General features: G+C 42.3%; 1 protein-coding gene across 1 annotated transcript in view; it reads left to right on the top strand.

Moving 5' to 3' along the window:
• Window positions 1–27,795, top strand: part of LOC122804259 (transmembrane protein 87A-like) — a gene marked incomplete in the record, with an annotated part of 1,166,529 nt that overhangs the window by 310,904 nt on the left and 827,830 nt on the right. The window contains 2 exon segments of the mRNA XM_044074023.1: window positions 17,154–17,204; window positions 17,502–17,552. Coding sequence (XP_043929958.1) covers window positions 17,154–17,204; window positions 17,502–17,552 — 102 coding nt within the window.

The raw sequence follows: 27,795 nt of genomic DNA, 5'->3' as shown, positions 1-27,795 counted from the left end.
GCGCTTTCACTGCCCTCGATACCTGCTTCTACAGATTTGCATGCCTCTACTGAGACCCATTCGGAGTCCGGTATGCTGAGAGATGCTTCTTCGACTATGGAACCTGCAGATATCTCTACCTTGGATATGTGTGGAGCCGCTGTGCAGGCGCTGGCTTCTGAGGGTGTATTCAGATTTTCCGATGTTCGTATTAAACCGACTATTTCATTTTTAACTATAACTACTGAATTTCTTAGGCCCAGAGGTCACACTATGCCTAGGAAACCGACGGCCAAAGTGCATTTTCAAGTTCCCATGCCTCAAAAACAAATGCTTAGAATGGCTAAAGACCTTATTACTTTAATTAAAGGAAGCCAGTCTTTCCCCTCTAAAAGACAAAAAATTGATTTTCCTTCTGATTCTACAGACCATGAGTCCTATGACTCTGACTCCTCTGATTACCAGGACATACACTTATCCACCCGTGAGGATTCATATGCAGAGGATTCCATTCCTCCTGCCTCCCTTCCAGAGGACATTTCTTTTGGTGAAACCTTGCATATACCCTAAGAGAGCATTTCCGCTGGGAATGCCAGGACTACCCTCAGTCCACAGAGAGACTCAGGGAAGTTTTAGACTTGCTTCAGCACAGGCCTCTAGCTATACCCCCTGTCCTGGATATTGTTGATGTGTTTATGGAATCAAGTCTTACCCCTGATACTTTACCTCCAGCTCCTAGAAAGCCTGACAGGTACTACAGAGTACCTGACTCACAAATTTCTCATTAAATATCCTACTGCAGACCCAGAGACCATTTCCAAGGGATCTAAAGGTATTAAGGCTACTACAGCTAAAAACCCTACCCCTTCAACAGGGATTCTAGGGCTTTAGATGGGGTAAGAAGTTATATACCTCTGCAACTCTTGCCATCAGGGATTTAAATGGCCAATTTCACATGTTGAAGTACCAGCAGCATATTATGGAACTAATTACACAAAAAATGTTGTTGATCCCGGATTGTGCAGAAAATAAAGATTTACAGGAGTTAATGCATTCTGCAAACCAAGTTGGTAAACATACTTTGCAGTGTGGTTTTGATGCCTTAGAAGCATCTTGCAGGGCTGCTGTCACTGGGTCTGTTCTGAGAAGGCATGCTTGGCTGAAGGAACAAATCTTGCCAGACCATATCAAAGCAAAATGACTAGATGCTCCATTATACCAAGAATATTTGTTTGGCACAACTTTGATAAGATGGAGGAAAAAGCTAAATCTATGCAAACTAGATTCAGTAGGCATTGGCCTTCAAAAATCTGGTCCTTTCCAGTCCCTCCCAGGCCTTCTCAGTCCAAACCCAGGGGCAACAGACCACAAAGACTACAGTCTCAGGGTATGCACAGATCTAAACTGTGGAGTGCTCCCATTTCAAAACCAGGCAGTGGTAAGCGACCCCCTTATGGAAAAAGTTCACAATGACTTGTCCTTCATCCTTCCCAGCCATGCCCAAGTACTTGCACCCCTAAGAGGAAAACTCACCCTACATGCAAAAAACTGGGATTACATTACCCACGACCGATGGGCCTTAAACATTTTGTCCCAGGGATACAGATTCTACTTCCGCTCACTGCCAACCCCAAGCAGATTGCCAGACCTTCCTCCAAACCAGTGGGCAGAGGCCCAAAAGCAAGTACTTTCTCTTCTTGATATCAGGGCTATTCAGCCTGTTCCAACAGAGCAAAGGAAATAGGCTTTCTACTCCAGACTGTTACTGGTGCCCAGAAAAGAGAACTCTTGGCACCCTATTCTAGATCTGTCAATTCTCAACACCTTCTTGGTGGTACCAAAGTTCAAAATGCTTACACTCCAACAGCTGCTTCCTATGATAGCCAGGGACTCCTGGTTGGCCACCCTAGACTTAAAAGAAGCTTATCTGCACATCCCTATAAGGGAATCTTGCAGGAAATATCTAAGTTTCAGGGCAGGCTCTATGCACTATCAGTTCTCTGCACTTCCCTGTGGGTTATCTACTGTACCCAGGGTATTCACAAAGTGCCTGGCTGCAGCCCTTGCATATTGCAGGCAGTGAAACATTCACATTTACCCATACTTGGACGATTACCTGATTCAGGTGGACAGTCAGGAATTGCTACTTCAGCATTTGACATTGATAGAGAGATTCCTAACTTCCCTGGGGTATACCATCAACCATCATTCCATCTTCCAGGAAGCTCCTGATGACTCCTCTTCCAGAGGCAGGTGGAGAGGTTTCAATGGCTGATGCCACCCTTGAGGTGGAGGGGGGGGGAGGAGTCTGAAAATCAGGGATGTCCTTCAAGGATGCATCTGCAGTCATAACATATGGGTTGTCCTGCCTCAGGCAGCCCTTCGGTCGGCCGGATTCCAAAGTCTGGGTCTGGCCTCGGCTGATGTCGCACTTTCCCCGACGTCAGAGCGTCTGGGGTATAAAAGCATCAGCCGACGCCATTTTCCTCAGTCTTTCTTGCCGCACGGTGCCCGAAGCAGAAGCTGTTCGCAAGTGCCGGTCGGTCAGATCCAGAGATTTCAGCTACCGAAGACTTCGAAAAAAGCTAAGTACCCCGTTGGGGACTCTTTCTTGCCTCAGCCGATGTCAGACAAAGTAAATAATTGTTTAACTTGTGGGAAACAAATACCTCATAAGGATTTCCATTCTTACTGCCTTCCTTGCTTAGGCCCAGACCACGACGTATCAGCTTGTTTAGCCTGTGCCTCCTTCAACCGACGGAGTCTTAGACGTCGGTCGGAGTTTGCAGAGGAATTTTTTTGGAACCGCTTTTGCTTATAAAATGCCGTCGGAGACTCCGACTTCGCATATGGTCAAAAAACGCAAGGAAAAGGACTGACACTCGCGGCCCGCGGTTTCGGCTGAAACCACGGCTAGGCCTACCGCGAGTGTCTCTGTTTCGGCTGAAACAGAATCCATGGCGATTCCTACTACCGAAACCATACTTCCGACCACTGAGGCCAGAGAGGCCCCAGCTGAGTCGGCTTCAGAACTCCCTACCGAAGCTAGTGTTGAGGAATTGTCCGACACCATACCTTTGGACATTTCTACTCCTGCACGTGGGGCAGCTAGGCCCCCAGCTTATATGTCTATTAAGGCCTTCTCCAGGGCTAAAGCTGCCAAACTTTCAAAAGCTTTGCCTGCCAAATCTACATCCCAGAGGCCTTCCTCTAGTTCACAGATCCTCAGTCTTGCTGAGGACCGTATCTCCTTAATTAGGGGTTCCCAACCTCACCCAGACAGGGCCTCCCAACCTCCTCCAGACAAAAGGCCCAGGACTGACCCCTCTGAACCTCACTCCTCTGATTACTCCACGGATGGATCTGATTTGTCAGACCACCAGGAAGGGGACTACTCGCTTTGAGGATTCAGATGCAGAGGAATCTATCCCTTCGGCCTCCCATCCTGAAGAATTTTCCTTTGGGGAGACTTTACACTCCATGAGAGAGCACTTTCAATGGCAAGGTCAGGATTTCTCTGATTCTAGAAAAAGATTACCTTTTTGCATTTGCCCCAGCTTAGACCCTTAGCTATACCTCCTGTTCTAAATGTAATTGATGATGTGTACAATGATGTCAGTACAGCACCTGATTCTCTTCCTCCGGCCCCTGCCAAACCTGACAGATATTACAGGGTCCCAGATTCTCACTTCCACCTGTATAAAGCCCATGCTGCAGACCCAGAAACTATTTCTCAGGGCCCTAAAGAGGTTGCAGCCGCTACTGCCAAAAATCCCCTACCCTCTGAAAGAGAGTCTAGAGCATTAGAGGGATGGGGAAAAAAGATTTATACATCTGCTACTCTTTCTGCCAGGGCATTAAACTGTCAATTCCATATGATACAGTACCAAGAATTTTTGTTAGATCAGCTGAATAAGAAACTTTCTTCTCCTGAACCCTTAGACCGTAAATCCCTTCAGGATTTGGTACACAACTCACAACAGGTTAGTAATCATTTTTTTAAAATGTGGCTATGATGCACTGGAGGCTTCATTTAGATCAGCTATGACTGGGGCAGTTATTCGTAGGCATGCCTGGCTGAAGGAGCAATCTTTGCCAGACCATGTCAAGGCTAAACTCCTCGATGCTCCAATGGAGAAACAAAATTTATTTGGCTCCCCTGCACAGGCGATTCTAAAGAAGGTTGAAGAAAAAGCAAAATATGTGCAAACAGTTAAAGATTTCCTACAAGTTCAACCTCTGAGGTTCAGCCGAAACTGGCCTACAAAGAATTGGTCCTTTCCAGACTCCTCCAGAGCACAGAGAGGCAGAAACAGGCGCCCTAGAGGCAGAGGTCAATCAAAGGGCCCCTACAGAGGCCGTCAGTGGCAGCCTGCCAACCAGAGGAGTAGTGCAACAGCTACAACTACAACCACTACTACAGGACAGACCCAATGACTTGACTCTGATTCCGCCTACCAGGGATCAACTGGAAGCACCCTTGGGCGGAAAGCTGGCTTTATTCTCAAAAAACTGGCATTGCATTACAAAGGATACATGGACATTGCAAATAATAGACAAAGGATACAGGTTTCACTTCCACACTTTGCCAGAAAGAAGCGGAATGCCAAACCTTCCACCAAACCAGAAGGCAGAGGCTTTAAGACAAATCAGCAATTTACTTCAGATCAAAGCTATAGAAAGGGTACCATGTACAGAAAAAGGCCAAGGATTTTACTCCAGACTATTCCTTGTACCAAGAAAAGAAAACCAATGGAGGCCTATTCTCGACCTGTCCGCTCTGAACACTTATCTCATTGTGCCAAAATTCAAAATGCTGACCCTACAGCAACTTCTTCCCATGTTGGGCAAGGAGTCTTGGCTGGTGACTCTAGATCTCAAGGAGGCATTCCTGCACGTCCCTATCCGACCAGATTGCAGAAGACACCTCAGATTTCTTGCAGGATCAGAGCATTATCAATTCTCAGCATTGCCCTTTGGCTTATCTACTGCGCCCAGAGTATTCACGAAATGCCTGGCATCAGTAATTGCACATTGCAGACTTCAGGGAATTCAAATTTATCCATACCTGGACGACTGCCTAATACAAGCGGACAACAAGAAAAAATTGTTAAAGGACTTGGCCTATGCCATACACCTGCTACAGACCTTGGGATACACAGTCAGCATCCAAAAGTCAAGACTAGTACCATCCCAAAGGATAACCTTTTTGGGTGCGGATCTGGACACAATCACCCAGATGGCTTTTCTCACAGAAGAAAAAGAAAAACAACTTCCAGATTACTTCATGATTCTGACAAGACAAACTCAGCTTACTGCAAGGAAAGTCCTGCAGGCCCTAGGTTACATGGCATCCTGCATAATTTTAATTCCACATGCCAGGCTGCATATGAGGAAATTACAATGGTACCTAAGGAATGTATGATCTCAACACAGTCAGTCTAGAAACCATGATACCAATCATTCCATGCCTTCAAAAGGAATTCCTGTGGTGGGCTCAGGCCTGCCAGTCCAACAGAGGGTTGCCCTTCAACAAACCAAAAACAAGGCAGACCATCACCACGGACGCCTCAGACCGAGGATGGGGAGCACACATGGAGGACAAACGTATCCAAGGCCTATGGCCTCAAGGGCAGCTAAGCTTGCACATAAACCAAAAGGAAATGCTGGCAGTGAGGCATGCAATTGAGGCATTCAGACCCTTCCTCCAGCAAGGACATCTGTTAATAAGGACAGACAACACCACAGTCATGTGGTACATAAACAGGGAGGCACACATTCCTACCCTCTATGCCGGATGGCTATGAATCTGTGGAACCTATGCCTGAATCTCAATATCCAGCTGCAGGCCAAATTCGTACCAGGAAAAGAAAATACACTAGCAGACAGCTTAAGCAGAACTACCATGGATGCACACGAATGGATGCTGCATCCAGACATCTTCAAACTCCTAACAATGACATGGGGAATGCCAGAGATAGATCTGTTCGCCTCCCCACTCAACCACCAACTGAAGAAATTCTGCTCAAGGACATACCCATCCACAAGCATGGAGGGTGGACTCTCTCTCTTTCAGCTGGAATGCCCTAACAGTATATGCCTTTCCACCTCTCCCATTGATGTACAAGGTTCTACTGAAGATCAGGGAGGAACAGCCAGAAGTGATACTAATAGCTCCGGACTGGCCAAGACAATACTGGTACCCACTATTGAGAAGCATGTCTCAGGCAAATTCATGGCCTCTTCCCTTATGGCCTCTTCTTCTAATGCAGAACAATTTCAAGACCCTGCATCCCAACTTGAAAACATTGCAGCTAACTGCCTGGAAAATTCCTTAAAAACCAACCAAACAGTTTTATCACAGAGGGTGAAGGACATTATCCTGGAGGCTCGCAGACCGTCCACAAGAAAGGCATACTCAGCTAAATGGAAGAGATTTCTCATTTGGAGCACATCAAAGGGCACAGATGTCAGTGGCAAACCTAGCACACATCCTAGAATACTTAGCAGAATTGTTCCACAATGGCCTGTCTTATTCTTCCATTAAGATTCATGCTTCAGCAATTTCAGCAGAATACAATATGGATCCACCTATCTTCTCACACCCTCTTCTCAGGCAATTTTTGAGAGGGCTCAAAAATGTTAAACCTCCAAGAAGGCCCCCTCTACCTGCATGGGATCTCAATTTTGTGCTGGAAAAACTGACACTACCTCCTTTTGAACCGGCAGCATCAGCAGACTTACAGATTTTATCTTGGAAAACTGCATTCCTTCTGGCAATCACTTCAGCAAGAAGAGTATCTGAGTTACAGGCATTAATGGCAGTGCAGCCTTTTCTTATTTTTCACCAGGATAGAGTGACACTAAGAACCAATCCTACTTTCATGCCAAAGGGTGGTATCTAGGGTATCCTTGAACCAAGCTATTCACTTGCCTACGTTCTTCCCTAACCCACAGAACAAAGGGGAAAAACTTTTGCACACCTTGGATATACACAGACAGCTACGCTACTATTTGGACAGAATGAAAACTAGCAGAAAAACTGACCAACCTTTTGTAGCATATGCAACTGGGGTGCAAGGAAGAGCAATTTCCAAACAGACAATTTCAAAATGGATAGGAAATTGCATTTGCTTTTGCTACTCCTTTCATGGAAAGACAGTTCCTGAAAATATCAGGCCTCACTCCACAAGGGCCACAGCCACCACTACAGCTTTCCTATGAGGGGTGGCTACCAAGGACATTTTAGAAGCTGCTACTTGGAGCTCCGTGCATACATTTGCCAAGCATTACAATCTACCTTTATACTCCAGATCCCGAGCAGGGTTTGCAACTGCAGTACTGCAGGGGATCTTAACTACACCATCCTTCTCTTAGTACCTTTTCCCCCAGATTGGCTATGGTATTCTACCCATATGTTATGACTGCAGATGCATCCTTGAAGGACATAGTACAGTTTTGTACCTACCATAAATGTAGATGTCCGATAGGTATGCATCTGCAGTCAGGATTACCCACCCTCCTTCCCCTCTCTGGTATTCCTAGGGTGCTTACCCCTCTTTCAGCTAGCTGGGGGAATCTATTATGGTGTATTTGTTTGTTTATACATGTATATAATTTGCAAATGTTTGGAACTTTTCAGCATTTATCCAAATTTAGCCTTCCTAGAGGGCACCTGGCATCTGGGGCAAGAAAAACTGTGGAAAATGGCGTCGGCTGATGCTTTTATACCCCAGACGCTCTGACGTCGGGGAAAGTGCGACATCAGCCGAGGCCAGACCCAGACTTTGGAATCCGGCCGACCGAAGGGCTGCCTGAGGCAGGACAACCCATATGTTATGACTGCAGATGCATACCTATCGGACATCTACATTTATGGTAGGTACAAAACTGTACTTTCCGGGGAGCCCTTCTCTGAACATCCCTATGAGCACTCCTGAAGTGTTGCCCAGCTGCTCTGTCCTAGAGGCAGTTGGGGGTTGCATTTCCCTACACCCACTAGCCTGGACAAATATCACCTCCAATCAATGGGTGTTAAATATAGTTTCATTGGCTATTTCATTCCCTTTTTGAAACCCCCTCCAGTGAGAATTTACCTCCCCGATGTTCCACCCAGTCAGAGGGAGTTGACCTTCAAAGAAGTTCAATGACTTCTAAAAAGAGCCATTCAAGAGGTCTCACAGGACAAAGAGGATCCAGTACTTATTCTTGCTTCTTTGTAATGTTTAAAAAAGACAGGGCTGTGTCCTATTTTGGAGCTCAGCAAGCTCAGTCTTTCAGTCAAGAAGTCAAAGTTCTAGATGGTCACTGCTCAGTCCATTCTGCCTCTCTTACGCAAGGACGATTGGATATGCTCAGTGGATTTCCAGGATGCCTACTGTCACATCAAGATAGACAGGTGTTCCAGGAGACATCTTTGCTTCTGGCTAGAGTTCAGTCATTACCAGTTCGGATCATTACCTTTCAGTCTCACCACAGCGCCCCCCTCCTGGGTGTTTACCAAATGTATGGCAATGATAGCGGCTCACCAGTGGCTGCAAAGTTTTCAGGTCTTTCCTTACCTTGACGATTGGCTCCTCTCAGCACTTTCGAGGCTTCAACTGCTACAAGTGATCCATTATGTTCTTTCCCTCTTCGGTCAGTTGGGGATCACTGTCAACCTTTTGAAATCTATTCTCGTCCCACACAGCAGTTGGAATTCATAGGAGCTCTGTTAGACTCAGTTTCAGAGATTGCAGCTTTACCTTTTTGCAGGGTTCAGTTGATCTAGGAACAGGTTATGCAGACCTTAGACCTGTCACGCCCTCCAGTTCACTTGCTTCTTCGAGCCCTGTTATCCATGGCCTCGGCTAGTTATCTTGTTTCCCTGGCAAGGTACCACATGTGAGTGTTACAATGGACCATACCTCTCAACTGTACAGATTTTTGCAGATTGTCCATATTTTTGCGTCGTACTTTTGATGTGTTCTTCATAAAAATTGTTTTGATTTCTAATAAATCACTGGGATGACTTGAGAATTAAGGTCACTAAATAATGACATGCATTTTAGTTTTAAACTTCATATCCCTTAGAAAATGCATGCTAACACAACTCCTGTTACTCTAGCAAGTTTCTAAGTTTATATGAGCAGTATTTAAAATGTGTCCCTATTTTTGGGCATTTGTCCCCCTCATTATGTCAGTCTGTGCCCATATCTCTTGTGCTAAGAGGTTAAGAGGTATGCAGTGGACCTTGGTTCAGTGGTCTGCTCTGTTTCATCCCCTGTCCATGACAAGAAAACGGATGCCTGTTTGCAGACGTCGCCTCCTTTGGTGGTTTTACTCTCAGGATCTCACTCTAGGCAGGCCCTTTTCTCTCCCTCTGCTTGAGGCCACAGTGACCATGGATGCTTCTCTGTTGGGGTTGGGCATTTTCAGGGAAAGACCGTCCAAGGGGCTTAGTCCCTGGTGGAGTCCAAGTTGCCCATAAACGTCCTAGAGATGAAAGCATTTCTTCTATGGAAGCCTTTCTGGACTGCCTCCTTTGAGCGATGATTGTAATTCAGATAGAAAACATGGCTATGGTCTGATATGTCAACAAGCAGGTGAGAAGACTATCTTACCACCGTTGTGCAGAGAGGCCATGAAAGTGTGGGGATGGGCGATGCCCTCCAGGCGTTTCCTTCTTGCAATGCATATATCCGGGGATTCTAACGTGTTGGCTGACAGGCTCAGCTGATTATCTTGAATCTTCATGAGTTGTCCCTCAGTCCCTCAGTGGCGAAGCAGACTTTCAACCATTGCGGTCAGCCTTGCTGTGACTTCTTTGCCTCCCCAGCCAACCACAAATGTAGCAGGTACTTCGCCCTGATTCCCCCTTCGGGGGCATCACCGATGGATTCTCCTGTCCACGATTAGCCTCCAGGTCTCCTGTAGGTCTGTCCTCCTGATGTTCTTCTTTTTTCACTGTTGCAGTCATTACATTTGGGTAATCTGCTGGCAGATTGCCCTCAGTCAGCCTGAATTCCAAAGTCTTGGGTCCTTCGTTGGTTGCGTTCTCCTCTTCCATTACATCAGGTTGTCAGGCATATAAAACAAGCAGCTGACACCATTTTCTTTAGTCTTTCTTGCCGCGCGATGCCCGAAGCAGAAGCATTTTGCAAGTGCCGGTCGGCCGACTCCTGAAATATTCGAGTTTGAGTTTCAGAACCAAAGTCTTCACTAAAGCTAAGTACCCCATTGGGGAAACTTTTTTCTTGCTCCATACCAATGCCAGAAAATGTTAATTGTATTACTTGTGGAAAGCAAATACCTCAAAAGGATTTCCATTTATACTGTATTCCTTGCGTAGGCCCTGATCCCAACGTGCCAGGCTGTCAGTTCTGTGCTAGATTTAATCAACACACTATTAAGTGTCGGTATATTTTTGCCTCAAAATATTTTGGAAACAGATTTAACTACCCAGAAATGTCGTCGGATAGCTATCCGACTACTGGAGTACATAAAAAATGCAAAGAAAAGGACAGAGAGAGACAGTAGGGGTCGAAAACAGTCGACGAAGCTTCTCCTAAGCCAGTCGCCGGTTTGCCAGTACTCAGTGAGATGATTTTGCAGCCCCTGATACCCGCTATTTTTGAGTCGCAGGCTCCTACCGACACCAATGTTGAGTCCGGCATGCTGCGAGATACACAAAGTAATGGACCCACAGATGTATCTCCCTCTGATGGGTCCGGAGTCGCTGAGCAGGCACGGGCTTCTGAGGGTGTATTCAGGCCTCAACATCTTTATATCAAACCGATGACAGCTGCAAAACCAAAGACAAAAGCAACTTCTAAAACTAAAAAAACGACGCATGAGCCATGTGCATAAGCCTCTATGCCTAAAAAACAGATGATCAAAATGGCTGAAGACCTTATTACCTTGATTAGGGGTTCCCATCCCCCTCCAGATAAGAGGCCTAGGCAAGACACTGATTATGAATCTTCAGATCAGGTTTCTATTTCTTCTGATTCCTCTTCTGATCAGGAATTATCTATACCTCCCTATGAGAATTCTGATGCAGAGGAGTCTTTTGGAGAAACCTTGCATACTTTGAGGGAGCATTTTCACTGGGAGAGTCAAGGTTCCTCAGAATCAAAACAGAGGCTCAGGGATTTCCTTCTCCCTCAGCACAGGCCTTTAGCCATACCCCCTGTTTTAGACATTGTGGATGATGTGTTTTCGGAGTCAAGCTTGACCCCCTGACTCCTTACCTCTGCCTCCCAGCAAGCCTGACAGATATTACAGGGTCCCTGACTCACACAAACTTTTATTTAGAAACCATGCTGCTGATCCTGAAACTATTTCACAGGGTCCAAAGGGAGTTAAGGCCTCAACAGCAAAAAAATCCTACCCCCTCTGACAGAGATTCAAGGGCACTGGATAGATGGGGGGAAAAAAGGTTTATACATCTGCAACCTTGGCAATTAGGGCCTTAAACTGCCAGTTTCATATGCTCAAGTGTCATCAACATGTTATGTGATTGCTGAAACAGAAAATGATGATGATTTCTGAATGTGCAGAAAATAAAGAATTGCAGGAATTATTGCATGCAGCTGAACAGGTTGGAAAGCATACTTTGCAATGTGGTTTTGATTCCCTAGAGGCCTCCTGCAGGGCCACAATTACTGGATCTGTGATTAGGTGGCATTCCTGGCTAAAGGAACACCATTTTCCTGATCATGTTAAAGCTAAATTACTAGATAAACCTTTACAGCATGATACCCTGTTTGATATTAAGGCAGAAGAGGTTTTAAAGAAAATGGAAGACAAAGCTAAGTCTATACAAACTGTAAAACACTTCTTACAAATGCAGTCACCAAGATTCAGTAGACATTGGCCTACAAAAAATTGGTCTATTCCTCTGTCAGACAAAGATCAAAGGGGCAAATCCAGACGCCCTTAAGGGTTCCAGATACCAGACACAAGATTCATACAGGTCAAAGCAATGAGGTGCTTCTACCTCCAAACCTGGAGGAGATAAAACGCAAACCTACAGAAAACAGTCCCAATGACTTCCCTCTGCCTTCTCCAAGCACCTATCTTTTGGCAGCACCCTTAGGGGGAAAATTAGCACTTTTCGCTCAAAACTGGCCGTTAATAACCCAGGACAAGTGGGTGCTAAGCATAGTATCACAGGGATATAGATTCTACTTCCATACTCTGCCAATGGCAAACGGTTGGCCTGATCTGCCAAAAAATCAATGGGCAGAGGCACAGAAACAGATTACGTCCCTCATGGATATGGGGGCCATTCAGCCAGTACCAGAACACGAAAAAGGATAATGTTTTTATTTGGTATCCAGAAAGGACAAGGCCTGGAGTCCAATACTGGATTTATTGATATTGAACACATTCCAAAATTCAAAATGCTGACTTTGCAGCAGCTTCTGCCCATGCTGGGCAAGAATGCTTGGCTTGTGACATTAGACCTAAAAGAGGCATACCTGCATGTCCCAATAAGGCAGTCGTGCAGAAGATACCTCAGATTCAAGACTGGCTTAATGCAGTACCAATTCTCTGCACTGCCCTTTGGTTTACCTACTGTGCCCAGAGTCTTTACAAAGTGCCTGGCACCAGTAATTGCATTTTGCAGACAAAGACATATTCAGATATAGCCTTACTTGGATGAGTGTCTCATTCAAGCAGAGAACAAGGACATTCTTCTTCTTCAACACCTGGTGTTTGTGAAAAAGCTTCCAACATGCCTAGGGTACACAGTAAACGAAAAGAAATCACAACTGGTATCCTCTCAAAAGATAACATTCCTGGGTGCAAGCTTGAATACAACTGCCCAGATGGCTTAACTCATGCCAGACAAGCAAAGGCAACTGACTACTTACTTCAAACTGATGGGAGCAAAAACCCAGTTATCTGCAAGACAAATTCTGCAGGCTTTGGGCTTCATGGCATCCTGCATCCTACTGATTCCATATGCAAAACTGCATATGAGGAAACTTCAGTGGTACCTAAAATGTTTATGGAGTCAACATTGTCACAGTCTGGAAACAATGATTCCTCTCATTCCCTGGCTGCAACAGGAGTTTCTACAGTGGGCAAAAGCATGTCACTAAAACATGGGACGGGCCTTCACTCCACCCACTGCCAGCCAGACCTTAACAACAGACTCGTCAGACTATGCCTGGGGGGCCCACATGGCGGGAAGATGCATTCAGGGCATATGGACCCAAAAACAAATGCATTTACATATCAACCAGAAAGAGATGCTAGCTGTTCAGAATGCCCTGACAGCCTTCAAGGACTTCCTTCATCCAGGAGACTACGGATAAAGACGGGCAACACCATGGTCATGTGATATATAAACAAGCAGGGGGGGAAGCACTCATACTCCCTTTGCAGATTAGCCATGGCACTGTGGGGCACAGCTTTGACTTACCAAATACATCTTCAAGCTCAATTCCTGCCAGGAAAACAAAATACTCTGGCAGATGATTTAAGCAGAAACCTTATGGATCCTCACGAGTGGAAACTAGATCCGCAAGTCCTCAGCATGATAACAAAGATAACAAAGAAATGGGGGAGTCTTGACATAGATCCATTTGCCTCCCCTCAAAATTATCAATTGAAAAGATTCTGCACAAGGACTTATCACAGACAAGCATGGAAAGTGGACGCCCTATCCTTCAGTTGGAAAAACCTATCAGTTTACGCCTTTCTTCCACTGCCTCTTCTTCCCAAGGTCCTCCTAAAAGTCAGACGAGAAACCAAAGATGATACTAATTGCCCCGGTCTGGCCCCGCCAGTACTGGTACCCAATCCTAAGGAACTTGTTTCAATATCCAACTTGGACATTGCCTCAAAGACCTCAACAACTGTCCCAGCAAAACAATCGGATCCTGCCCAGTCAACTCCAGACACTGAATCTGGCAGCATGGCTGATCATGTAGTTATACAAACATCACCTCTCAGTAAAGCTGTGATGGATGTCATTTTGGAAGCCAGAAGGCCTAGTACTTGAAAATCTTATGCTGATAAATGGAAGAGATTATGTGCTTGGAATCAAGCACAAGGAACCAATACAGCAGAACCAAATATTCCTCAGATATTACAATATTTGACTGAGATGCTTGACAAAGGTCTGTCCTTCTCATCAGTTAAAATCCATGCCTCTGCCATTTCGGCTCATTACAATACAGAGCCACCAATCTTTTCCCATCCTTTACTAAAGCAGTATCTTAGAGGAGCCAAAAATTTAAGGCCTCCTAGAAGATCGCCAATACCTGCATGGACCTCAATTATGTGTTGTAAAATCTCACTCTGCCTCCATTTGAACCAGCTACTACTGCTGATATAAAGTTCTTATCATGGAAAACTGCTCTGCTGCTAGCAATTACTTCAGCAAGAAGAGTCTCAGAGCTACAGGCCCTCATGGCTGTGGAGCCTTTTATCATATTTTACCCAGACAGGGTGTCTCTGAGGGCAAATCCAACATTTATGCCTAAGACTGTTTCCAGTGTGGCTCTTAACCAAACTATTCATCTGCCAACCTTTTTTCCAAATCTGCAGAACAAGGGGGAGAGAATTCTGCAGGACTAAAGCTCTAAGAAAAAGTGAGCAATTACTAGTGACATATGCTGTAGGATCAGAAGGAAAGGCTATTTCAAAGCAGACTATTTCAAAGTGGATAAGTCTGCCACTGCATTCATTTCTGCTACTTACACCATGGTAAACCTGTGCCCAAGGGCATTAGGTCTTATTCCACCAGAGCTGCAGCTACTTCAGCATCCTTTCTCAGAGTACCACCAACCAAAGACATTCTAGAGGCTGCTACTTGGATTTCCATTCACACCTTTACAAAGCATTATCATTTGCCTCTCTAAGTCCAGGGCAGGCTTTGCCACTGCAATTCTGCAGGGCCTTATAGCCACACCTAATGCTGTTTAGCTGCAGCCTCCCAACCATAGCTTTGTGATTCTACCCATATGTAATGACTGCAACAGTGAAACACGAAGAACATAGTACAGTTGTGTACACTTACCATTAATGTAGATGTTCGAGTGTATAAACTGCTGCAGTCCACGTTACCAGCCCGCCATCCCCCTTTCATTCTGGAGTTTCTTTCCTTCTCTATCTTCTTCAACCTATGTGGTGTATTTGCTTGTAGATGAAGGTGAAGTTTATATTGATGCATGTATATATATTTTTGCTACCTTTTTGGGGACACCTGACATCTGGGGCAAGAAAAACTAAAGAAAATGACGTCTGCTGCTTGTTTTATACCCCTAACGACCGGACGTCATGGAAGAGGAGACAGCAACCGACGCAGGACCCAAGACTTTGGATTTCAGGCCGACTGAGGGCAACCTGCCAGCAGATTACCCAAATGTAATGACTGCAACAGTGAATACACTCGAACATCTACATTTATGGTAAGTGTACACAACTCTACTTTCCTTTAATCCCCAGGGTTCTGCAGAAAGTGCAACACCTGAAGACATCCCTTATGCTCAGTGCCCCTTTCTGGCCTCGTCAACCGTGGCTCCCCTTCATCAGGTCTCATCTGAAGTATCTGCCATGGGTACTAAGTCCCCATCAGGATCTGATTTTGCATGTTTTGGGGCTTCCTCTCCCAAACATTTGGACCCTTCGTCTAACCGCATGGTATCTCCAATTCCAGTGATTCTAAAACATTCCAAGCTACCTGCTTCCCATTAAGCATATTATTCTAGCCTCCCAGAAACCTTCCACTAGAAAGGTTTATAGTAGTAAGTGGGGAAAAAATTATCTCTTGGCCAAGAGCAGGAGTCTGGATCCCTTTTCTGCTTCAGTTTCTGACATAATTTTGTTTTTGTTCTTTCTTTTCCAAGCGGGAGCAAGTTTCTCTACCATCAAGCCTCAGTTGGTGACCATTTTTAACTTTCACAAGAACTGAGTCTACTTTTTCATCTAGGCTTTGTAAAGCGTTTATGAAAGGAGTCTCCCAGCTTAGACCAACTATGAAGGATCCCTGGCCTCCTTGTGACCTTACATTGGTTTTGCAGTCTCTGACTAGGCATACTTTTGAGCGTGCTAGTTCCTGTGATGTCAAATTCCTGTCTTGGAAGACATTTTTCCTGGTTGCTATTACCTCATCTAGGAAGGTTTCAGAACTGTAGGCTCCTACAATTACTCCTTGTATGATTTTTCACAAGGGCAGTCTCTCAAAGGATGAGTCTACTCTGAACCAATGTATTCAGCTACCAGTGTTCTTCCCTAAGTATTGCAACAAAGGAGGTTATATTCTACATACCTTGTATGTACACCAACAATTATAATTCTGCCTACATAACCCAAAGGTTTTTGCAAGTCAGAGCAGCTTTTTGTGGCCTTTTCCCCAAATAGATGCGGTCTTCCAATTTCTAAGGTCACTATCTCTAAATGGATCTCTAGCTGCATCTGCACAGTCTACGACCATAACCATCTTGAGGTTCCAGGAAGAATCCAGGCTCATTCTACTAGGTCCTTGGCTGCTACTTCAGCTTTTTTTTGGCCAGGCTTTCTATTTATGACATTTGTGCTGCTGCCACTTGGTCTAATCCTCACACATTTATATTTCATTACAAGATAGATGTGATTTCTAGGAGAGCAGCTTCATTTGGTTCCGCAGTGCTCCAGAATGTTCCTTGAGGCCTCCCAAGATAAATGGTAGCGGAGGACTCTGACCCTTTGGTGATTAATGATGACGTGGCTAACGTCATATAATACCATAACTTGGCATCTGTGTTATCCTAAGTCCATCATTCATCACATTTTCCCTCCTGCTATCCCCCAAAATTTGTGGATCATGGAGGAAGTTGGAGTATTTTCCTTCCAGTCTTGCAGGAGTAGCCTTTAGGAGCACGACCGCAAACTCTGTCTGGAGTTTAGAGGGTAGCAGGGCATCATGGGAGAGGGAGGAGCTAGAGTCTTGGATCCGTCTCTAATATCTTGCTGGCTTGGATCCAGTTTCAGATCCTAGACCCTGTGGAGATGAATGATGACATAGGATAACACATACGCCAAGTTATGGTAAGTACATAACTCTTTTTGTCTCGTGCCATGCTTTTGTTCATTTATTATTGAATCGGTACTTAACTTTCTGTGCATTCCTTGTAAATTGACTGCAGAATAAGACTGTCTTGATTCAGCAAATGCAAAATAATTAATTTTAATTTCAGGAAGGAGAAACAAAAGATACTGACAAGGTGGAAGACAAACCGAAGAAACAAGTAAGCAATTTGAGAAAACTAATTCATATTTTCTACTAGCAAACTGAAAATCAAAACCTAATATCTTGCTGGCTTGGATCCAGTTTCAGATCCTAGACCCTGTGGAGATGAATGATGACATAGGATAACACATACGCCAAGTTATGGTAAGTACATAACTCTTTTTGTCTCATGCCATGCTTTTGTTCATTTATTATTGAATTGGTACTTATCTTTCTGTGCATCCCTTGTAAATTGACTGTGCCGAATGAGACTGTCTTGATTCAGCAAATGCAAAATAATTAATTTTAATTTCAGGAAGGAGAAACAAAAGATGCTGCCAAGGTGGATGACAAACCGAAGAAACAAGTAAGCAATTTGAAAAAACTAATTCATATTTTCTACTAGCAAACTGAAAATCAAAACGTTTTAGAAGAGGTGTGCTATTTTTAGATAATAGGGATCAGGGAAGGCTGAACTGTGCAAAAGGGGACATGTCGAAAGGTACAAGTAATCCATTTATTTTTAAAGGTGAACAGCATCCACAGACTAAAAAAAATGTTTATTTCATCATGGTTTGGCGTTTCCTACATTTTAACACCACTCTGGACTATATACAGGTTTTTAAATATTTTTATATGTAATTTCTAAGTTTGACCACATGGGGTCTGGCATCTTGAAGTAATTCTGATTGTTTAGTCTGCCTGTAGGTATCCCAAAATGCAGTGCTCGTCTGTAAAACGTTACATTACGCATGCCTCTTGTTACTAAAGCGCCTGTTACTGCATTGGTTTTACATGCATACACTGCTGTCTTTCAGTCAGTTTTAAGTAAGATTTCATGCCATTCAATGACTACTTAAAACGCAAACAATGCAAACGCCACAGAACAGACTTTCAAAATGTTTTTTACTGCTGTTTTTTTAGAATGGTAAAACTCCATTTTTTTGTGAAGCCTGAATTGTACTACTTTGACTCCTCTCCCATCTGCCTCCTTCACACCTAACTTCCCTAGCTGTCAAATCGCTAAGGGTAATTTGAGCTGTTACCTTCTGTGATTGACAGCTCACAGCAGGAGACTTGGCTCATGTAATATTTCCTTGTTCTAACCTTTACTTTCTTTATGGGGAGGGGAAGGACCAGCGAGCTCTGACATCACAGCATGGGTGGGTTTTTAGGACGGTCATGGTGATGTACATTTGTGGAGGGAACTGGCCAGAAAACTAACTGTATTCATTGGCCTTGATGACATCAATGAATCTGTGACTTTTCCAGGACTAGATAAAAGTTTTTTTGAAAGTGAAATTGACTGTGACTAAAATGGCCAGCAAGGGCAGCTAGCTTAATACTTACTTGTGAGTCTGTGTATGTGTGAATGACTTGTGGTGCTCAACTCTAAAAGACATGCAGAGACACATTGGACTACAGTATACTTGTCACATGAAGGAAAGTCTCTGATACTGAGAAAGATCCTGCCTTATTTTAACAGTTGGCTCAGTAGATGGAGTTATTCTGGAAGTTGGGGGGGCCGTATTTTTCTTCCTGAAAGGATGGTAGCCATGGTCCTCTTGTTCCATTGCTTCATTTTAGTACCAGAACTCTTGCTGTCCCATATTAACTTTTTTAGGCAGGGTCCTACAACTGGGTATCCCAACAATGTAGATAGTTATTTGACAGTATCAAGGTTGCTCCTCTCAATCCTAGAAATCTCACTAACAGCTTTCCTGATTTTTGAGGCTTTTCTGTGACTTTAATACATCATAACTGTATTGTATTTGGTACTTGGTTTCATTGTAAACCTAGCACTCCCTTTTTATCTGGGTTTAGTGGTTGCCATGCTTTGATGTCCGAGAGAGACTGCAGAGGCATTTCTGTATTGATCAGAAACAATTTTACTTCTAGACGGATTACCTAAGCCCCACAAACTGAAATCCATTGAATTCCAATTTACCATAAACAAAGTCAGTTGTCAGTGTAGACCCTGTTTTTAATTTCTCCAGATATTTTGGGTTTCTAATACCCTGATGGGAATCAACCCCATTCCTAAATCAAAGTATGATTTAAAGTTAATGAAATTAGTTTTGTTTCAATCTTTGATATCAAACAGAAGTGCTCTTCACAGCACCTGCAGTGTGCCCAATAATGACTCCTCCTGCAGTTCGTGTGGAGTTGCATGCATCGGTTAAGTATCTAAATCTGTTTGTAAATTCTGTTTTTATAAAACCAATTACTCTTGCTGCTATTGGAACTGTCTGGGTATCTTTCTTCCACATTGCTCTTGTTCCTGCCTGCAAATCCTGGTATTTTATGACTTTGTGTCTCTCTCTATGCAAGACACTGTAGTCAGTAGGTGTAGCAGTTTCAGTGATCAGTGCTAATTTTGTGTTTTCATGAGTCACTGTCTGATTTTCTCACATCTAGCTTTTAAACTGCTGGTAATGGGTGATCCTATGTGAGATAGACTTCATTTTCTATGATGCTTTGTGGCTCATGTTTCCAGTGTTTTTCAGCTCCTTCGATAGAATAAAGATTGCATAATCCCCAGTGCAACAGTCTTGTCACCTTATTATGCCTTTCAGTATGCAGTCCTTCTGCCATTAGCGTGCTACAAACAGCATCAAGGTGTGCAACTGTTTCCAGTTCTGTTTTATAAAACCTGCATTTGTCTGTTTCTCCCACATGTTCAATGGACTTTGTGAACCAACATGTGCGCAGTCCACTATCCTGTGCTGCCATTATTAACCTTTCATCTTTTGATTTGAATTTGCTTCTGCTTAACCATTCCTGCATTCGATCCTGATTAACATGAGGTTGCTCCAGGAGTTTTCTATATTTGCAACTATATTTATGTATTTTTCACATTCTTGCCTTCTCATCCGATCCTTCTCCTTATATTTTTTCTTTTTTTTTGGCACATCCATTTGCTGCCTGATTTTTATCTACTTTTGGTTTGATTTCCATTCCTGCTTGATGCCAATATGCTTTTGATAGACTAAGACGGGAAGTCATCTTAGATTTATTCTTCTAATGTTTTAAAATTTTTACTATGTTTGGGTCGTATGAGGTCAGCAGATATGTATGCAGTCCCACAATTGCAGATCTATACATTTAATCCGTTTCAAGGAGGCTCATGCCTCCTTCATAACAGGGAATATAAATCTTGGTATGCACTGATTTTTTTTTATATAACTTATTGCATTAGCATGATGCATCCTTCTTGTTTTCGTGTCTAATCTATCCAACACCTTTTTGAGACCAGTCAGTCACTCCAAAAGTGTAAGTTAGGTCAGGAAGATTAGTTTATTGCTTGAACTTTTCCTAGATGTCAGCGCTGTTTTCAGGATTAATTTAAGTCTTCTAAAATATTCCTTACTGAGTTGTATTTGCATTTGTTCATACTTTATTGTTGGTCCTTCATCAATTCCCAAATATTTTTACACTCCCTGTTGCTCAAGTTCTTTAATATCACATTCTTGTCCTAAAATGTTTTCTTGGTGCTGTAGCTTTCCTGCTTTAAAGGTTGCTTTTGCACATTTATCAAGACCAAATAACATTCTTATATCACTTTAGTCTGAAGAAGTACAGATATTATCCTGTACGAAAGCGCTTAGGAATAAACTATCATTTTGAGTGCTCCTTGGTTCAGTGCCATTTTTTGTTTTTTTTTAGTTTTTCTTGTTTTTTCCAGTTACTAACATTCTTATATCATCTGAAAACGTTTTGACTACTTGCAGTTGTGCTTTCAGTGCCTCATCTGATGAGCTGTACAGTTTTTAAATCACCGACAAAGTGAAGTTATGTCTTTACACTTCGTTGCTTTCTGGGAGCCAAATTATAGCCATAACTTAATCTGTAAGCAGACAGCTTAATGGGTTAAGGGGGAAGACAAAAGAGCAGCGGTGACAGTCACCCTGGAATATCCCCCTTTGGATTTTTATCTCTGGAGTAATAATGTGTGCCTAATCATGGCTTAACTGCAAAGTGGTATGCCAGTGTTTGATGGTTGCTGTGATATAGTTTTTGTATGGTGTGTCTTTTACAGTTTTAAGCATTCTTTCACCCATGAATGTGGGAAACTATCAAAGACTTTTTTGTAGTCTGTCCTTCCCATACTTAAATTCTTTCCCTTTTTACAGTTCTCCACTATGACTTTATTTAACAACAAATGATCCTTTGTTCCGTATGACTTACTTTTATTGCCCTTTTGTTCTATTGCCATAATTGAATTTTGTTTTTAAATGACTATAAACTCTGTCTGCATCAATTCCAGTGTATAGTTTGTATGTCGTCGGATGGCAAGTTATTGGTTTATAGTTTTTATGATAGCTTGTAGGTTCATTCTTAAGTAGAAGCATTGTTCTTCCTGTCAGCCAGGCTGGTGTGTGTTTAGGGTGTGCATTTAAATAGTTTTTACTCATGGCTAAATCTTTGTGCAGAGATGTTAATACTTTTAGCCGGACGTTTGGTACTGCATCTGGGTCTGGGGTTTTCCTATTAGAGGTTTGTTTTTTTTATTTTGTTTCAGTCTTTCTGGCCATTACATCATCCCATTTCATATACTGTACATTTGAACTTATTGTTCTTTCTTTTACTTCTATCCAATTAACATCTTTGTTCCACAGGATCTTCATAAATATTTTCCAAAATGTATCTATTTCTTATTTTTTTGGTGGTCTTTCAATTCCTTTTCCCTCGTTTTCCAGTTCTGTATAAAACTTTTTGGCGTCATAAATAAATAGTTTATTTTGTGCTTTTCCTTTATATTTATCTGTATATCTTCTAAGTTTTCTTGCCTGTGCTGATATTTTTAGTTTATTATTTGCTATAGACTTCCGCAGTGGTGCAGCGGTAGCATTGTTGCCTAACGGTAAGAGGTTCTCCCATTCGATTCATGGCTGGAGTGTGGGGAGTGCCTTCTGTGTGGAGTCTGCATGTCCTCCCTGCAGTTGGGTGGGCGTTCGAAAGACATGTGTAAATGGGCGTGCCTTCGTTGAAGGTTCAACATCGAGCTGGCACCTCTGCTTTCGTGAAAATCTACTGCCAATCATTAGCGGACCGGAGTTCTGCTGTAGTGACCCCTTACCGGGAAAAGCTGAAAGACAACAACAACAAGTGTATGATAAATTCTGCTTCGTTCTAATACTGCAGATTGCTTTTATCAAGTTTATCTTTTGAGTATTTTTGTTGATCTGTTCCCTGTTTTTTCTCTTCTAACAGTGAACCTTCTTGTCTTAACTGCTTTGTAGTTTTCTCTATTTGATACTTACATGATGGCATTTGATTTCTCCCCGTCCTTTCCCTTACTACCATGTGTTCCTATGGTAGGAATTTATCTGCTATTAATTTGATTGCACAGTCATGTATGCTGTTTACTTCTGTTATATCACATGAATCTCTGTGGACAGTTCTAATTACTGTGTTCATTTGTGTTATCAAACATTTAAGTTTTGGGGTTTTATTGACCTTCTGCAGTCTATTTCTTTCATTGATCTTAATATGTCTATCCATCTCTATTAAATAACACAACTTTTCTCTCAGATCATTTCCTTCTAAACTGTGGGAACATTCTTTGTTCGCTGTTTCCTGTGGGCATTCTATGGTAAGTTCCAGATCTTTTTCCTGTGCCATGTTCTCTTCAGTTTCACCCTGTATCATCCATTACTGTTTCATAGGGAAACTCACTGGCCTATCACTCCACAACATTGACTGTGTCAGAGTTGCCACAGTTTCCTGTTCTTTCCCTTGCTGTACAACTCCAAATAAAACTTTGTACTGGTTTCCTGTGTGAGGCTCCAAAGTATCTTCGTATGTCAACTGATTAGATGGTTCCTGCTCCACTGGTTTCTCCTTAATTTGGGTGTCCATTGCTCTATACTGTTGTATTGTTATTTGAGTTAAATTTTCTACACTAAATTCTTCACTTCGCAGGTAATTCATAACCTCAGTTCCTAGTTCTTTAACTTCTCTTTTACTAATCCTATTTTCTACTTTTCCTTCTTTTTTTTTTTTTTCTTATTTGTTGTATTGTAACATTTTCCATATCTGGATGTCCTTCCTTGTATTTCTCTTTAAATATCTTTGGTGCTGCTGTTTTTGCTTTGATGTGTTGCTGTCTGCTTTGCGTAAGTATTGCACCATATTAAGTATTTTTCTTTTCCTTGTATATATTTCTTCTTCAGATGTCTTCTGCTCCTCTTGATTATCCTTACTTTGGGGACTAGTTGTTCCATCATGCTGTGATATGACATGTTAGGCTTTCTACACTGAATCCTTCACTTCACAAATATTCCATAATTAAAGCTTTTTTTTTTATTGTAACTTTTACTTGACCAATCTTCTGTGCTACATTCCCTCTTTGTGGTCTTATTTTTTTTGTGAATTTTTCCATAGCTGAATACCTTTTCTGGATTTCTCTCTGAATGTCTTTGAGGCTGCCTTTTTATGTTGATTTATGGCTTTCTCCTCTGTATAAATATTGTACCATACCATATCTCTCTTTCCCATGTCCAGATCCCTTTTATACCTTTCAAATGTCTCTGAATTTTGTTCTTTAAATTTTCGCACTTCCTCAGTTGCTTCTTTTTCCATATGGCACAAGGTTTTCTTGGTCTATATAGTGTTTTTCATGGATCTTTTTATTTTAATGAACGCAAATTTTTATTTGAAGTTTCTGACAGTTTTTCTTGTGGAAGTATTTTTTTTTCCACTAATTTCTCTGTCAATCTTTTTGTTTATCTTTTGTGTGGACATTTTGGGCTTTTTGCATAATGTTAATAGTACATAATTTCTTTCTTATCCTCAACAGTCCACTTTGGCATCTGTAAGGCTCTTTTTTAGCCTATCAATGTTTGTGATTTTTGTGGACTGCTACTTCCTTCTACAATGGGGGGGGGGCATCCTCCCCCCGGACCTGACCTAACCCCATTGTAGGAATATTTCCATGTCTTGAGGATTCTTCACTTCATTTTTTCTAGTCCCGGTACCAGTGTGCCTACCAGGATTTGGGCACTTTTTTATTCTGTGACTTGTGGATCCAGCTATCTTTATTTTTAACCTTCTTCTGTCCGTGATGTATGCTATATAAAATAGTCTATATATCAGTGTCATCTTGGTGCAATTTTGTGAAAAGTAGGGTCCACCTCATGAAGGTACTCGCTAAGACTTGAGGATGAATTCAGTTCCAGCAGTACTCCTTTCCTTTTGCTGATTTTATCAACTCTCCATAAGGGCACTGCTGTAGGACATTTTCCATGTCCCTAAATGACAATGGAAGCTTCTTAAGTGTATTTCGTGATTTACATGTAACTAAATCTACTTTTTATGATTGGTGAATTTCACTTTACATAATTTGCTCAGTTTGTTTGTACCTCAAAAGTCAGTAGTTCTCAAGGGTTCTTAGACTCTTACCTCTCATCTGTCCCTACTTTTTAGTTGACACTTCTAATTTTCTTTCAAAATCTTGCTCTGTTCCTACTAAAACTGAGCATTAGTACTTGTTTTAGCAAAAGGGGGGAACTACATGAATGATTAATGAAAAAGCAAGTTATTACTTTAGGTAATGGAAGAATTGGACAGTACTGTATTAATTTAATGCAACGCATGTATAAGAACTGACTAAGGTAAGTTTGTTAAATACAGGAGGGGGGTTTTGGTATAATTAAATTGTAAAAACATGTTTTCTGGAAGGTGTTTTAAATTCACTGAGATCAGTAATTAATGGTGAGAAAATAACACTAACTCTGAACTCAGGGTTCAGAATAAAATATTGAGTCTGCAGACTGACCTCTCCAGTGCTTTTGAAATGCAGTTATTTTCCTTGATGAGCTGTGCTGGATGTCATCACTGTGTCAAGATTGTGAAGCCTGACATTTTGAAAATAGCTACAGCATTTGAAATATATAGTGAAATTAAAAAGGGGATATGTTAAAATGTTCACTAGCTCTTGGAATGAACAACTTGTAATAATAAATATGAAGGAATATAGAAAGATTGGCTGCCTAGTAACTGAAGTATAGAGGGACAGCTTTAGAAATGGAATGCATAGATCAGTGATTTGTAAAAGCTGTCTTCCAATCCAAAGAAGAAGGTCAGAATTTGAGTGATTAGAGAGCACTATAAGAAGCTTTACACTGCTGTTTGTATTGACTGTCTGCTTTAGCAACCATTTGAAAAGTAGGGACCCACATGAGTGAGTCTTGAAGTGCAGGGACTGAATGTCCGAAAAATGGACTTGTACATACCAAGTCCAAGATGGGCATTTGTTGGAATATTACCTTTTTTCTGAGGTATGGTGATCTGTGTGTTGATATTTATAAGTTCATGGGGTGCAAGGGGGAGATCTTTCCCCTTGCAAAAAGTTTAAAGGAGAAGGACAATGTTTGAGATTCACTCTTCTCCTGCTGTTTTGGTCTGTCAGCAGCCAGCACTGCACTTGCCGACATTTCAGTATGGAGCCATCTGCTTTATTGCTTTGCAAAACAAAATGTATAATGTTTATATGCTGTTTGTTTCTTGGGTAGGGAGGGAGGTGTGTATTCAAATAAGAGATCTTGTTCATTTGAAACAGTAATACACAAAAATATATAAAGTGGCAGAAAACATGATAGAAAGAGACTATGTAGAACCGGTTTGTAACAACGACAAGAAAGAAGTAGAATAAACTATAACCTTTATTGTGGCACAATTTAACTTACTGGTTTGAAATATCTCTGAGTTGGTTGATAAGAAAAAACAGAAAGTACTGACTTGTATTTGAAGTAGTAATGCACAAGTAATAATGTTATACAAGATGTACCTGAATCACAGAGAACCTGAATGTTTTATAGAGTAAAGGGGAAAGGAGAGTTTATTTGCTGGAATAGGAGAGTGAAAGCTAAGGGGTGTTAATGGTAATTTTAAAAAGGGTATAGGAGTAAAGGTAGAGCAACAAATGAAAGATAGGCAGGGAAGATTTATAATGGAGAGGTATAGGCAGGGTTTAAGAACTGCACTGGCTACACAATATATTCTACTGAAAGCAGTGAGGCAAGTTGTAAAGAATATCAAGGGAGAAGATTACAGCCTAGCATCAGATATATATGGTATTAGCAGGAACTTGGAACATTGTTTAGGAAGTAAATATGTCTCGATGGCCAAGACAGAGTACAGGCTGAGGGCAAATACTTTAAAAAATATATTGTATGTATTTGGGCTTATTGATGTAATGAAAACAAGAGAATGAGGTGTAATGCGCACTTTTATATGAAATGTGGATGTTCGTGTTTCATTATTGCAGTCCTCACACTTGGGTTTTCTGCCTGCAGGTAGCCCTCAGTCGGCCCGAATACCAGAGTCTTGGGATTTCTGCGTTTGATGCTTTTGCTTCTTCCATGACATCATGGTCGTCAGGCGTATAAAACATGCATCCGACGCCATTATATCAGCTTATCTTGCAGCGCAGGTGACCGAAGCAGAAGCAGTTAACATGTGCCAGTCAGATGCTACCTGAAATTTTCTTTTTTCGAGTTTCAAACCTGAAGTCTTCCCAAGCTAAGTACCGATGTCAGAAAAAGTTAACAATTGTCTTGCCTGTGGAAAGCAAATACCTCACAGAGATTTTCATTCTTACTGCGTCACCTGTTTAGGCCCAGACCACGATGTTTCTTGCTGTCTGTTTTGTGCCTTGTTCATCGCCCGAACTATTCATTGTTGGGCTATCTTTGTCACTAAATTATTTTGCTCTCTTTCTCCGTATTCTGAAATGGCTTCATTAAGCCATCCAACTGTAGATCTTCCGAAAAAACGTAAGGATAAAGACAGAGACAGACCACATAGGTCCAAAACTACCGCCAATACTTCTGTTAAGCTAGTCGCCAGTCTGCCGGTATTCAGTGAGGCACTTTCTCAGCCCCTGATACCTACTTCTGCAGATTCACAGGCCTCGACTGAGACCCATTTGGAGTCTGGTATGCTGCGAGATGCATCATCGACTATGGAACCAGCAGATGTCTCTACCTTGGATGGGTCCGGAGCCGCTGTGCAGGCACTGGCTTCTGAGGGTGAATTCAGACCTTCTGATGTTCATATTAAACCGACTATTTAGTTTTTGACTAAAACTACTGAATTTCTCAGGCCCAGAGTTCGCACTACGCCTTGGAAATAGATGACCAAAGCACATTCTCAAGGTTCCCATGCCTCAAAAACAAATGCTTAGAATGGCTGATGACCTCATTACTTTAATTAAGGGAAGGCCAGTCTTCCCCCTCTAAAAGACAAATAATTGATTTTCTTTCTGATTCTACAGACCATGAGTCCTATGACTCTGACCCCTCTGATTACCAGGACATACCCTTATCCACCTATGAGGATTCAGATGCAGAGGATTCAATTCCCCCTGCCTCTCCTCCAGAGGACTTTTCTTTCGGTGAATCCTTGCATACCTGAAGAGAGCATTTCCACTGGGAATGCCAGGACTACCCTCAGTCCAAAAAGAGACTCCGGGAAGTTTTAGACTTGCCTCAGCACAGCCCTCTAGCTAAACCCCCTGTCCTGGATATTGTTGTTGTCTTTATGGAATCATGTCTTACCTCTGATACTTTACCTCCAGCTCCTAGAAAGCCTGACCGGTACTACAG

This window comes from Protopterus annectens, chromosome 6.part0 (genome assembly GCF_019279795.1).
Source record: "Protopterus annectens isolate FY-2018-M chromosome 6.part0, PAN1.0, whole genome shotgun sequence".
NCBI lineage: Eukaryota > Metazoa > Chordata > Ceratodontiformes > Protopteridae > Protopterus > Protopterus annectens.
This window is presented reverse-complemented; position numbering and strand designations above follow the sequence as displayed.